Genomic DNA, 14,707 nt, shown 5'->3' on the forward strand with positions numbered 1-14,707 from the left:
TAGACAGCTGCGATAGGTACGAAGATGCTGTCACATGGTTGCCCGTCAACGAGGCCGACGAGAATCGAAGCACGTCCATTCATTTGTTGCTTCCGTCACGCGACCACTAGTCAACTACAGGACGCAGTAAACAGGTCAGTCGTCTCATCCGCGGCCAGTCGTGCCTAGCGCCTTAGCTAGAGAGACCCAAGAGAGATAGACGTTCGCTTTGTTGCGACAATAAGACTTTGGCGAATTTCGCCCGTATCTCTGGACTCTTATTTTCTCGTTCATTGGAGGCGCCGCTGCGACCTCCAGCGCCTCTGCGAGGCCCGGCGCTCCTGGTTCCTCCAAGGGGAGCGAGTTCGAACCCCACGGCTGCGGCGTCGGACGCAGCTGGCCCTGCACTGGCCGAGGCTGCGGTGTCGATTGGGCCCGACCAGGCACCGCTTGGCGCGCAGCAGGCTCTCCTCCGAGGTCAACCGGCAGCGCACGCGACCCTTGCGAGACATCTCGGCAAAGTAGGGGAAGCGTAGCTGGCGCTCCCCGCAGGCGAGACTCGACGGCGGACGGCAGCGCTGCGAAGGCTGCGAACAAAGGAACAGAGGCATGAGTAGGACGCCTGCAGTTTTTTCTGAATATTTCTCGCTTTCTTTTTCATTCCGTATTACGCATTACCAGGAATCCGCGACAAGTGCTTCTAGTTCCTTTGCGCGCCACCACGTGTCGCATGCTTTGAGCATTAAAAAAAAGAGCGCTGACATCACCTGCGACGTAAAAAGTCACAGAATGGCTGCAGAACAGAAAGTGACTGGCCGCTAGGCTTAGCGTTACTGGCTGGCGCTATCAGAAATTTTCGGTAATGTTTCCTATCTATCACCTAAATTGCAACTTACGTTTGGTTAGGTTTATGGAGTTTAACGTCCCCAAGCTACTAAGGCTATGAGAGACGCCGTAGTGGAGGGCTCCGGAAATTTCGACCACCTGGGGTTCTTTAACGTGCACTGACATCGCACAGTACACGGGCCTCTAGAATTTCTCCTCCAAAGAAATTCAACCACAGCGGCTTCGAAATCTTACTTAATACTCTGGTCCTGCTTAAGCCTCATTATCTGTCACCTGTAATGCAAATTTGTAATCCTACTTAATAATCTAATCCTCCTTAGCCCTAATAATTCGAATCGAATTTGTTACAAATGTGCAATCCTTTCAGCCTCAGTTGTAGTGGAAATCAATCAATCGCCTACCACTCGTCAAGTTAGATGTTTCGGCCCCACTACAGAAGGCTTGTTCATCAGTTCTGAACCAGGCTCGCATAGAGGAGCCATAACGTCTTTTATATTCTTACGAGTGATCGGCGCTTGGCGTGGTATTTCCGCCATGATTATTCCCGACAAGCAGGGTTTCCGTCAAGCTCCCGACTTGAAGCATCATTTGTAGCAGCAATAGTGAGTGCCTACAGGAAAATGCAGGGGCAAGGGCACGTTGCTGTCCTCTGGCGTCATGGTTGTTATCACTACCAGTTGGCGACAGTAGAGAAGACAGTAGAGAAGAAAGAAAGGAGAATAAAAGGCACGCGAGAAAATATTAACTGCTTGCGTCGCAGTGCAACCGTGCTACATGCATGCCTGACATTTCTTTTTCTTTATTATGTTCATATCTAATATTTTTGGCCAAAAACTAGTTATGGATAGATGCAGTAAAAGCAAGGAAATAATTGAGGACATGCTTTTCTACTGCTTATTGAAGAATTGAAGAAACACAGATGCACAAATGGTATACAAATTTCAAACATACAATCAATAGCACATTAATACAAATTACACAAGTGCACAAGGTCTAATGAGAATAAAGAATAATCTGAGATTGTCCGGTTCTCAGGCATCCTCGTCGCCGCTGCAAACCTTTATCGGCCAGTGGTATGCACTGCACTAACACCGGTCGAGTATTGTAGGAACTGAACGCACAGGCGTTCCGATGACTACCGCGAGCGATGCAGTGGACACTGTGCCAGGCATATTTGCACGCTTGAAGGCACGCCGAGGACTACATCCAGTTTCTCTTCTTAGTGAAAAATCGTTTGTTCGCAAGAAAACCAGGAATTTGTTCGGGAGGAAAAACAGATTTGAAAATGGAACCGTTCTTTTCCTGTAAGTAATTTAAAACTCGTCTCGTCGTTAATCGAAGGACTCCGTGATCAACGCTTAAAATAAATGGCGACGTGCCCTAGCCTCGGAGATCAGCCGCTTGAATAAGCATACAGGTCACCGAAAGAGCCTTCGGAAACAGCGTTTGGCAGCGATACTTGTATTTAGTTTTCTAGTCCTTCTTAGCTTATACAAGAACTGTTTTGGGTAAAAGCAGCCAGTTCGTCATTTTAACATGGTATGCAGATGATGTGGGCCAAATTTCAATTTTGCTTAGTGTCCATCGAAAATACAAGTCAGTCGGTCCTGCCATTCTTACCCCAGAATTCGTCATTCGCACATTTTCTGGGCATATTAGACTCAGGTTGGTTGGTTTATGGGGTTTAACGTCCCAAAGCGACTAAGGCTATAAGGGACGCCGTAGTGGAGGGCTCCGGAAATTTCGACCACCTGGGGTTCGAAATTTCTGGAGCCCTCCAATTAGACTCAGGAAATGATAAAAGGACACCCTGCCTCGAGAGTTTAATTTTTAGTTTTCTAGCACTAAAATTCCTAACCTCAGATTTGCACCGATGTTTGTGCGCCCGAGAACTCAGGCATGTGGTCCACCTGGCATGGTAGGCAAGTGGTAAATGGCAACCTGCCAATAAGCTAATATGCCCGCTAAAGGCCAGCATGTAAGAAAACAATATAACGAAAATAAAAAAACCCACAACGGTAGCAAACCTAAGAGTGGTCCTGCCTTACCTCCCAGGTAGGAGACTCGGCGCCAGCTGGGGAGCGGCGAGCGCTGCACAGTCGGTTGCACTGGGCCCGGGTTCGGAACACGTGCCCTGGGTCGGGGCACTGGCCTCCCGGGAACTGCCACGGCAGGCAGCGTCGGCCGTCGAAGAACCACCAGGCCGAGCTGACCAGCTGCCTGCATGGCGAACCAAACACGTACCACACCAACACGTTCATGCAAAGCTATTTTATAGAATTTTAATTTCTTCGCGTCCATGGAGCATTGTTTGAAATTCATTGAACGATTCGCACCCTTACAAATGGGCTGCATAGCATGCCCATTAACTTTAAATGCTGTGATTACAGCGACAATACATATAGCGTTGAAGTTAGGAATTCCTGACATTAATGTTTTTTTGTTTAGCGCTAATCAAGGAAGGACAGGACACAGTTCCGGATGACAGGACAGCGTTATCGCTCTTTGTCGTTATGCAGCATTAAAAAAAAAAACGCAAATATCTTTTACAATAGTATGACGAAACATGCAGCAAAAAAATTCGGCAAGCTTTTTGCTGAAAACGGCGTTGAATTTCACCTGCGCATGTACTGTCAGCAATGAATGAAATGCGAACAAGAAAACTGAGGTGGCAACAGAAAAACACCAACAGATTAGCACCTGGAGAAGAAGTTAATAAATACTTCTGAAGAAGAGTCTTCGCGCTTTAGAGCTAGTATTGAGCTTCGCCTCGCTAAGAGCTAATTTTGCTGTTCATGGCCCGGTCGTCTAGTTTACGTTTCCTTTCTCGTTCATATACATTTAAGGCAGATTCAGACAGACATAGGCGGAAAACGATGTCCCCGCGGAAAGCTGCAAAAAATACTGCTAAGATATGCCCCAGTAGCGCCCTGCTTCTTCTCCTTTAACCTTATTTGCTAGCTACCTTGACAACCGATCTCAAACAACTATCATTAACGGTATTTCATCTGGGATCGGTCAGATTGTGTCTGGTGTGCCACAGGGCTCCGTTCTAGGACCAACGTTGTTCTTATTATATATTAATGATATCGTCAACCTTCGTCCAGCAGACAACATTAAAATCTATGCAGACGATACTAACGTATTTTTTCAGGGCAAGATAGTAATATTTGGCAAGCAGCCTCCAATAGTTGGTTATCCCAATTGTCTGTTTGGTTAAAATCAAATAGGTTAGAACTTAATGTCAGGAAAACAAAGTACATACTGTTTAGAGCCAAAAATAAGGAAGTTTCGAACAACTTCCAAATTCACTTTGAACAAGCTCCTATAACTCGTGTCAGCTCTACAATGTTCTTTGGAGTCATTTTTGAAGAACATTTACTCTGGACAGATCATGTAAACAACGTTTGCACTAAAATGGCTCGCTCTGTTGGTATCCTAAATAAATTTCGCACAATACTGCCTCGAAAATTCAAACTAAAAATTTATTTCTCTCTAGTCTTTTCGCATGTACAATATTGTTTGTTGATCTGGGGAACGACTACCTCAACCAATCTTGTGAAAGTACTTACTTTACAAAAAAGAGCTGTACGAGCGATTGATAATTTACATTACAGTGAGAGCACGGGTCTTTCCTTCCTCAACCATAGACTGCTAATCATCACGGCGGCTTACCACAAGAAGCTTGCTGTTTATATCAGAAACCTTATGAAAGGAAACTGGCAGACTTTCGAGAGCACATATTTAATTGCCCAAACAGCATACAGTCCTAGGCACCCTCAATACCATGCATCAAAATCCCGTACAAACTATGGGTTCCAAAAACTAACTCACATAATTCCTCATACATTAAACACCTATCCATATTTAACAGAATTGTCACTACAAAATACGTCCGAGGTCAGATTTAGGAAAACTGTTCATGAATATTTTTGTTATAGCTAGTTGTGGTGTGTTTCTACCTAATCAGTTTTTGTCTTTGTTATGTTTTGATCTTAGTTTTGTTGTGCTTAGCTCTGTGCATGCCTGATGTCTGTTTCGTTGTCAATATATCCGCTGCTTTCTAGTTTCTGTTACTTATGGAAACTTTGTACCATTGCCAAGTGCCACTTTGTTTTGTTCTTTTTTACATGGGGAGGGCAGGCCTCTGTCAGGCGCTACTAGGCGCCTTTAGCTTGCTCTCCCTTGTTTGCAGTCTCTGTACTGGCCAAACAAAAGCAATAAATGAAATGAAATGAAATATATAACTATCAAGCTGTCATCTTAACCTCTGCACCACTGAGCTAGGACTGGTATGGGGACTCCCAGGCAAGACCTACTGAACTACAGACCTGCACATTTGGCGGGGTCCTGTGGAGCAGCGTGCGCCAACTTTCGTTAGCTTATTTGCCGTTGAGGGCGCTCGGTTGACCTGTTCGTCTGCTGTCATCATCATCATCGTTTGCCAATTTGCGCAAGTTATTTAATACATTTGTTTCGTCTTCTTCTGCTATCTTAACATCAACAATAAAAATATCCACAATCACGAGTTTTTTCGCTCTGGATGAGTACAAAAAACGTCTTTCTTTTTATCCGCTTTCTTTTCGTCAGCACCACTGTGCCTAGCATAGATAAATGGATGTTAATGATTACGTGGACAAACGACAAAACTGCCTTCTTTGAAATAAAATGATGGAGGAGGCCATCTTGTTCAACAGGTATAATGTAGCGCCACGCTTCCCGTAGGTGTCTTTCCCTAGCGGCAAAAGGCATGAACTAGAACATGCGCGCTGGAGCAGTGCCAAATGTGCAGGTCTGTAGTTCAGTAGGTCTTGCTCCCAGGGATCTATGAACGTAAAGGCAACAGTGACCAATTCCGCATATATCGACATTAGCCATATAACGCTACCGCGTCATACCCTTAAGGCGGAGCTTGAGTGTCTGCTCCAATTTTTTATGGCGAAAGCCATTAATGGCTCATACTGTCGTCCGTTAACAAAGCGTGTCACACGCGTTTAACTCGGGAACTAATAACGATAGAAAAAAACTAATGGCAGCATCAGATAGAGAAGGAAAAGGCGAACCTAGAAGCCAAGTTTGATGACTGTAGTTTGATTAGCTAATTATAGACAAAACTGTCGAAATTGCGTCCAAATAGCGCGGTCGTCGATATAGCCACGGGAACGGTGTGACTTCACATCCACCGGAAGTCGTCACGGCATAGTGAAGATTGTCACACAATGATCGAAAAAACGTCGGATTTGTGTCAAATTAGGTGGATAAATGTGCAATTAAGCGTAATTAACACACAAGATCCCCGAAAAGATGTATAATTTGGGTATCGATACAGCCACGGGAACGGTGTGACGTCACATCCACCGGAAGTCTTCACGGCATAGTGTCCTCGACTTTTGCCTCTAAACACTCTGGTTGCCGAAGTGTCCTCGCAATTTTTTTCCTGAAGTTAATATCGAGAAGCTGGTCGCATATGCTGACCTGGAGCATGCGGTGAAGAGCGGCTTGTCGAAACAGCGCTGCGCCGGCATGGTGGCGGCCGTGCAGCTCCGGCGGCAGCTACCCAGGGAGCCGAACCGGTTGGGGCTGCGGTTGCACAGCGGAGGCGAAGGCTTGGGCTCCTGTACGGCCGATGAACCTGCGGCCGGGGTGCAGGCGTCCGCATCCGGCCGGTAGTAGAACTCGCGCCGGGGCTCCGAGCACAGCGTGAACAGAGGCGCGCCGCATTCGGGCCTCGCCTGGGGCGCAGAGCAATGAAAGCACTCCGCATCCTAGCGTATGTAGCGTTTCCTCGAAGCAGTTTGCTTTCTTTTAAAGCGGAAATGCATGCCAAGATTTGCACACCGTATCTGTACACACTTTTGGGTGCGCACTGAAGTGCTGACCAAGCGTAAAAATCTTGCTTTAAGCTCATTTCCACAACAATTCCACTCACGTTTTTTCGAAGAGTACAGCCACAAACAGTAATTTACGGGAAGCATAGGCTTGGGATGACATTGGTACTAGAGACATTAGATACCTTTAGTGTAGCGTGTACCGCTTCCGCGTAGCGCACCCCGCCACTTCGCATGTGCACATCGTCTTGAGGGCTCCAGATGGCGCCACGTTTGTCAACAGGGCGACCGTCTGCCGCGTATATACCGCGTAGGGACCAATCAGTGCGTGCGCAATGGCGGGGCATGGTACGCGGTAATCAGTAGCGGTACGCACTAAAACTACCTATTTAGCAGAAGATTTTACAGCCGTCGCCGTAGCTCAGAGGTAGAGCACCGGACGCGTAATTCGGAGGTCGTGGGTTCGGATCCCACCGGTCGGCATGTGGTTGTTTTTTCTTCTGCTTTTCTAATCAATTAGCTTTAAGCGATAACATATTCAGTAATATTCTAAATTGACCAACACCACAAAATAAATAAATTAATTAAAAATCCCTGTGCCCCTTGGTTTCTGTGGCTGTTGGCGTCTGTCATATTTAGCATAGGGCGTACCGCCACCGCTACCGCGTACCACGTGCTGCCACTGCGCGCACGCTAATTGGTCCCGACGCGGCAGGCGTGTGCGCAGCTGGCTGGCACCTGGTGCCATCTAGCGGCCTCAGGGCGATCTGCGCCTGCACAGCGGCTTCGCTTGGTAGTGGTGACGGTACGCTCTGCGCCAGTGGATGGAGCACGCACGTGTCCTCGTACTTTGAGCCGTATCAGAGGAATGGAATGAAATATTGGAAAAATCTTTCCTGCGCACAACCGCAGCCTGTAAACATCTGCTGCCGACTGTACACTGTATACGTAAGGCATGCGCTGTGTACACCGCGGTGTGTTTAGGAAGATAGGATGCCCATGTTATCGAAATGACCTTTAAGGTATAAAGATCACAAAGAGGAAGGCGTAGTAGACGACTAATAATACATATCCACGATAGAATAGAGTGGATCCTATAGGCAATTAGTGGGAATTCGAATTTGAAGCAGTTACACCCGGCATTTCGCGGTTGCATGTTTTTTAGCATTGCTAGAATCACTTTCCCTGCATACTGCACTCATCACACGCGGCTGTATGTTAATGCGAGCCAGAATAGCTATCAACCGTGATGCCATATCTGAAAGCCACGCTGAGTTGCCCAGATAAACGTGTAAACTATCAGAACAAAGTTGAGCTTTGGCTATAGTTAGTACAGTATTTTGAGTGAACGGCTTATTGCGGAACCACAGGACAGCAGAAGAGAGACGGAACGTCTTTCTTCACGCCTTTCCAGACTCGTCCTGCGTCTGTTCTCTCGTCCTGTCCTTCCGCTAGCAACGACAATTAACTTTTGCCAATGTGGCATAGTTGCAATGGGACAGAGAAGAGTTCTCGTTGATAGTGCCCCTGACGGTGTGACTGGGTAACTCAACTATCTGGTCATCTTTTCATTTACTGGTGCACAGAAATAAAAGCGAGTATCCCCTGCGCCCAATTCCTGAAGCTTAGCATGCGAAAGGGCCTTCTGTGAGCTGGGCCGCTAGTTACTGGTAGTGCCCTTTGAGTTAGGGTCAGCAGTGACCCTGACCCGTTCCATGAATGCCAGCTAACCTCTTAGATTTCAGCCAATCGAAGACTGTATTGAAACATGGGCAACTGGTATGGTCAAAATGCCGTGGGTTATGCCAAGCCTTCTTGATTTGAATGCTAGCCAATTCAGCCGGTTTCGACATATCAAGCCTTCTACTGCTAGGCTTGCCTGCATTATCCTATTCGCTGGCTGTCGTACCTGTTGTGTGTGTGGAGCGACAGCGGGGGGTGTCCCATAAACAGCGACGTACCACAGTCAATAGGTGAGTCAATGTTTGGTCACTTTTCCTCATCGGGCTGCGCGTTTGACAGAGCAGCATCCCAGCGTGCTTACATGGTAGCGTCCCTTTGCATTGGTATCGATGCACCCTAAAGCCTTCAGGAGCCTTTCCAGCAGCTCGAGTTATGCCGTAAACTGTGTGGCACATAAGGCGCGTTGAATTTTGACGAGGTAACTCACCAAGGCGTCTTAAGGGGCATCATTGCGATGGCAGCGATGTGGCTGGTATTGAAAGAGAGGAGGCGTTGTTAATGCTCACCGGCGGCCGATGCTGGTACGGCTGCCCTTTGCTTGCGGGGCCATGCGGCGCATGCGCTCTGCGGCCCTCCCTTGCCGTTTCCCGCCTGGCGACGCGGCGCCTGGTGGATATGTGGTGCTTCTGCAAGAAAAGAATAGATAATGGCATAAAGGGTAGTGTTGCTTCTGGACAGCTTTTGTGACACAAAGTGTCAGGATACTTTTATTCTCTTCCGGGAAGTATGGTTTACGGTTTATGGGGGTTTAATGTCCCGAAGCGACTCTGGCTATGAGGGGCGCCGTAGTGAAGGGCTCCGGAAATTTCTCGACCACTTGGGATTATTTAACGCGCACTAACATCGGCCACCCCACGGAGCTCTACGATTTCGCCTCCATCGAACTTTGACAGCCGCGGCCGGGTTCGAACCCGCGTCTTTCGGGTCAGCAGCCTATTTACAAGCTCTTGGTTCCTGTTCTGGTCCAAAGTGCAGTGTTCTCAGTGCATTACGGCTCACAGGACCCTCCAGGCTGTGATAGAAGGCACTGTCCCTCCGGCTCACCGGCTTCGTCCGGTAGTCGGCGTCATCCGAAGTGGCGTCGTCTTCGACGCCCGTCTCGGTGGTCAGGTCCGCAGAGGTCGTGGTCTCCGCGCGGGCCGCTGCGTGCCCCTTCCTCCTCCTCGATGACGCAGAGGGAGCCACGGTCGCGGACACGACGCCCTTGGTGGTGGAACTGGGCCGAGCCTGGGAGGATGCGTTGTAGAATTGAATAAACCTAGCGGTTGCAGGAACTTTTAAGAACCGACTAAAGCTTACTAAGAAGCTTAAAAGAAGAAATGTGGAAAGAGTGAGCTTGTCTCGGAAACCATGTGTGAATAACTAGGAATTCTTATACGAAATTTGCTCAAAACAAAAGAGCACAGTCGAGGAATGGCGTAGCAGTATTTCATTTGACGCAGTGCAAATAAACAACGCAAGGAAAGCTTATCACCGCAGCGGTGGCCAAGTGGTCTGAGCATCCGCCTCGCATGCGGGAGGTGCAGGGTTCGATCCCCAGTGCCGTCGGGTACCCAGCGGTGATACAATGGGTACGAGCTTTCCCCTGCCTGGTGCTCGGCTTCTTTAGGGTGAAATGCTTGGGAAATGAGTCTCTAACCGCACCTTGAGTAGAAGAAGAAACCTTGTGCCATTGGCACAAGGTTTCAGATGCCCTTGCGCATCTGTGGCCATCATCACAATCAAAGTTTATCGCAGTTCATCACAAAGCTTATCGAATTGTTTGACGTCTTCCCTTCCAGTGGGGCAGTTTTCTTCGTACTGCATTCGGCATTCTTTCAAGGGACGATTATGCAAGGACAGCGTTGCTGCTCAGGCCCTCCACAATCGCTGCTCGTCGGTACATACCATTCGAGAGCTCCACTTGCAGTGGCACACTGCGGATATTCCGTTCATCCGAAGGCATAGCACCATAACTACCACTTGAAGAGCGCCACAAAACAGTTAAAAGAAGTAACCACACAACTGCCACTACTATCATTAGGTACAATCGCGGCCAAAAAATTACCGGGCACGCTTCAGCCTTTGAATCTGCCACGTGTTCCGCAGAGAAGATAAGATTGTCTTGGACTCCTAAGCGAGCGCATGTGGCATGTGCTGCTACTACTATCTAATTATCGCTCCGTAAGGCGTGACGAGAGCTTGATCAGCGAAGCGTGCTCCGCAACAACATAGCCGGGACTGTAAGTGGTACTGTAGTGTAGTTTCACATCACTTTATGGGCGCAGCACGGTGCACTTCGAATCCCTAGCTGTAATTGGCTTCTTTGCTTCTGATGCTTTAATTATTTATTCTGAACATTCCTGCGCGGAAATTATCTAGAATCTCTAATCGTTGTGTTTTATATGTTATGTCTGTACTCAGCTGTCTCTGGCCAACTTCGCTGTTCACAAATCCATGAGGCATGACACGAATTTACGGTGCTGTGCGTTTGAGAGGATGGATGTACGCGGCACACTGACCTCGGTGGTATTCCCAGCGACGGTCGAGGCTGCAGCGCGGAGTTTTGCCGAAGGAGGAGCCGCTGCAGCCGACGCGGCGACACCGTCTGCAGCGGCCGGCAACGCCGCGTCCCCTGCGAAGAGGTTCCACCTGCGGTCCGCGAAGACCGCGGCCGCGCACGCCGCCAGGAAGAGGCCTAGGAAGCCGAGCAGCAGGGCGTTGACACGCCTCGCGCGCCTCTCCCTTTCCCTCGGGGCCGGCGAAGCAGTACCGCTGCGCTGGAGCAGAGACACCGAGGCGGCGGCCGTGCTGGAGGACCGCGACTGGTAGTCGGCGCCCCGCACATAGGCGGCGTTGCTGGACGCGCCGCTGGAAGTGGTCAGCGTCTCTTCTCCGCTGCACAGCTGGGCGGAGTCGCCGCTGCCAGGGGCGGAACCGGCCAGCGACGCTGCTGGGTCGCAGTCCTCGGTCGAGGTGACGTCAGAGGGCGACGACAGGACGCGGAATTCCTTTGTGGAGCCCCAGGAAGCCGCGGCTGGCGCAAAGCCCTCGGAGCTGTCAAGGGAAGGAAGGCCCTGGAAGCAGACGTTGCGCTTGGCCGCCATACCTTTGCCACTGCACGAGCGTTGTCTTCTTCTACACGAATAGCACGAGGTGCTCGAGGGGCTCGAGCAGCGTCACCTGCCTTGGCGCTTCACGTGCTTCCTCATTCTTTGCAACTGTATATGAAATGAAGGGGGGGGGGGGGGGGGGGTGGAGGGCGGGCTACTGACTGAGGGTTCTTTACTAAAAAACTACGAACAGAAGTGTTGCTATACAGCCTCCGCTCAGGCTTCGCCCCCACTCCGGACGTGAAGCGGAGCGACGCAGGCGCACAGGGGCCTGGAGGTTGTGCTTAGTGTCGTCTGCTAGAGTGTGTTAGCACGTCGTGCTTGCTTTGCTCGGACTGTGCGCTCATGCGCTGTAGCAGACGACATTAAGCACAGCCTCGAGGTCCTTGTGCACCTGCGTCACTACGCTAAGATGCGCGGCCGCGCATGAAGCGTGCTCGGCGGTCATCAAAGAACCGACTGATGGTCGTACTCAGGCAGCGCTCAGTTAAAATCTGACGAAGAACTTTAAAGGGAAAGAGCGAAAAGCGCCCACGACAATCTCGAACACCAGTTAGCAGTTGCGCGCGTCTGCAGTCTTGCCATAGAGATATGGTCACCTTTGGCGTAACAGACAAAAGTGAGCTCTAGCGAGCACTACAAAGTATTGCGTAAATATGACATACTGCGAAAGCACAAGGAAACGCAAAGTAAAAAGAAGTCAGCAACAGACTGCTGAATTTAATGGTTCTTTTAAAGACGCAGCATGAGTAGGACCAAGAACAAAGTTCCGGCTTCGACACTACTCAGAAAAACAGTAAATACCCACCGATCGACACCCAACGAGGCGGTACAGGGCGACGCCTGGAGGTCCGCTTTCGAGGCCCGAGAAGTGGTGGCGAAGGTGTGCTTTGAAATCTGGTCCAGGGTCCTTGGTCAGGAGCGCTGGGTTAATCGGGTTCAACGCTACCTCGTATACTCGGGGATGTCCACAAGATGGAAGAAAAGAGTCCGTGGCTTAGCGCCCAAGTTCGAGATCCCTTTGCCGGCTTTGTGCGACCTGAAGGGTGGTGGTGGTGGTGAAAACTTTTAATTACTGAAATAGAGTTTGGGAGCCACAGAGTGGCCCCGCTACATGGTCGGCGTCCCTAGTCCGGGACACCGCATGACGAGGCCCCGTCTCTAGCCCGTTTCACCAGAGCCCTTTGGGACTCAAGCAAGGAGCAGTTGAGAAGGGCAGTCTCCCATGCCTCTCTGGAAGGGGTAGGGGAAGGGGGGAGGTGGGGATTTTGAGTACATGCCCACACCATGTGAAAGATATCACAGGTCTCCCCACAGTGTGGGCATCGCCCATCCGTGTTAGGATCGTAATGCTTTAAGATTGCAGGACAGAGTAGAGTACCTGTCTGCAGGCGCCTTAAAGTTCGCTCCTCCGTCTTACTCAGCCCCTTTGCAGCGGCCGGGAAAAGGCGGTGGATGTCGCTATAATGCGTTATAATTTCCTTGAATCGCAGCAGCGGCTGGTTAGTCTCCGAGCCCGAAGAACTGGGATGAGGAGCCCGGTGATTAAGCGCTCGGGCAGCCGCGTCAGCGGCCTCATTACCTCGTAAGCCCTGGTGGCCAGGAGCCCAAATGATTCTTTTGGGTGTTGGATCAGTGGCAGTCCGTCTTAGAATACAAGCAGCTAAGGGGGAGATCTCCCCTGCCAAGTAATGATCACATGCTTTTCGGAGTCCGTAATGATGATTCTCGAATTGGCGTGGGCGGCAGCAAGCGCTATCGCTACTTCCTCGGCTCGCATTGAATTCGGGGCTCGAAAAGAGAGTCCATCAACGTGCATTTCCTGGTGAACGACAGCGGCCGTGTAAAATCCCGTGGGCGATGGGCCTGCTACGTCTACATAATATACACCAGGTCGGGAGCCGTGTTGTCTCTCAAGAGCCCGAGCCCGCGCTTGTCGCCTGTTTACGTGCATGTCGGTGTCCATGTTACGGGGGAGCGGGGAGACCCAGAGCATATGGCGCCACAGTACTGGGATACGCTCCGCCTCCTCTGGAGTGCAGTCGTGTTGGATGTGTAAGCGGTTTAGCAGGCGGCGCCCAGGGGCCGTCTGCATGAGCCGCGTGTATTGGTTCACGAGGTTGGCCTCCCGCAGCTCCTGGTAGGAGTTTAGCACCCCCAATGCCTTGAGTTTGGCATTAGAGGTAGCCACCGGGAGATCCAGGGCTCGCTTAGTTGCCTTGCGGATGACGGCGTCTATTCGCGCCTCGTCTTGCTTAGCTTGAGCCGAGGTAAACCGAAAAAGCGGGCATCAGCGGCCAAGACGCAGCGTTGGAGGACGACCGCGGAGAAGAGGTCGGCCCTCCACATTTATTATACCGCGAAGACATAGGTAAAGCAGGAACAATTTTACGAGAACTCCATGTGAGGTTCGCTGGTGTCTGTGGCACGTGATGGGATGCTACGAGCACAACTTTGGTGGGCGAAATGTAGTGGGCGAAACGCAAACGGAACAGACGTGATGTATGTGGTGTGCCAACAGGGAGAAGAGACTGCAGAACACGTAGTTCTGACCTGTCTGGTACTCCAGCCTCAGCATCCGGTTGAAATGTCATCTGAGCATGCTCTTGGTTTCCCGCAGCTCTGGCCTCTAGATAGCAATTTGGCTGCCACTGATACGGCGGATATCGGAGAGACAGATGCCGCGGTTGGTGCGGTGGTAAATGCCAAGCGTCGACTGATGTTATGGAGATAAATCTTTATGAAGACTAAGAAGACTATAGGCCCCGCCGCGGTGGCTCAGTGGTTACGGCACTCGTCTGCTTACACGAAAGACGCGGGTCCGATCCCGGCCGCGGCGGCTGAATTTCGATGGAGGCGAAATTCTAGAGGCCCGTGTACTGTGCGATGTCAGTGCACGTTAAAGAACCCCAGGTGGTCGAAATTTCCGGAGACCTTCACTACGGCGTCTCTCATAGCCTCAGTCGCTTTGGGACGTTAAACCCCATAAACCAAACCGAACCCTAAGAAGACAGTAGGGCCTCCTACAAAATAAACTAGGACACTTACGGAAGTTTAATCTTCTTTTGTAAGGAGCACCCGATACAAAAAGCCCCATATCCAAATTAAAATCCAAATACTGGTATTTCACTGCAGGGGGAAAGCTTCTGTCGTCGACCTCAAATTAACCCTCTCCTGGGGCACCTATTCTTCGGAATTCCACAGTCTCACCTTTCCTCC

At 50.2% G+C, this 14,707-nt stretch overlaps 1 protein-coding gene across 1 annotated transcript; it reads right to left on the reverse strand.

The window, feature by feature from the left end:
• Positions 1-269: 269 nt before the first annotated feature.
• Positions 270-11,482, reverse strand: LOC149366239 (uncharacterized). The gene is made up of 6 exons (XM_089569937.1): positions 10,898-11,482; positions 9,396-9,623; positions 8,903-9,022; positions 6,301-6,557; positions 2,874-3,045; positions 270-566 (listed from the first exon to the last, which is right to left on the reverse strand). The coding sequence occupies exons 1-6, from the start codon at positions 11,480-11,482 to the stop codon at positions 270-272; spliced, it is 1,659 nt and encodes a 552-aa protein (XP_089426063.1).
• Positions 11,483-14,707: the final 3,225 nt, after the last annotated feature.

Source organism: Amblyomma mixtum, chromosome 1, assembly GCF_055824585.1.
Source record: "Amblyomma mixtum isolate Tamu chromosome 1, ASM5582458v1, whole genome shotgun sequence".
Taxonomy (NCBI): Eukaryota; Metazoa; Arthropoda; class Arachnida; order Ixodida; family Ixodidae; genus Amblyomma; species Amblyomma mixtum.

Bases quoted from the DNA above. Each gene is read 5' to 3' on its own strand.
- LOC149366239 (XM_089569937.1), bottom strand. From the start codon at position 11,482: ATGGCGGCCAAGCGCAACGTCTGCTTCCAGGGCCTTCCTTCCCTTGAC. The intron at 9,023-9,395 runs GTGAGCCGTAAT...CTTTTCTTGCAG, and splicing joins ATCACAGCCTGGAGGGTCCT to AAGCACCACATATCCACCAG. The intron at 567-2,873 runs GTAAGGCAGGAC...CTTTGTTCGCAG, and splicing joins CCGAGTCTCCTACCTGGGAG to CCTTCGCAGCGCTGCCGTCC.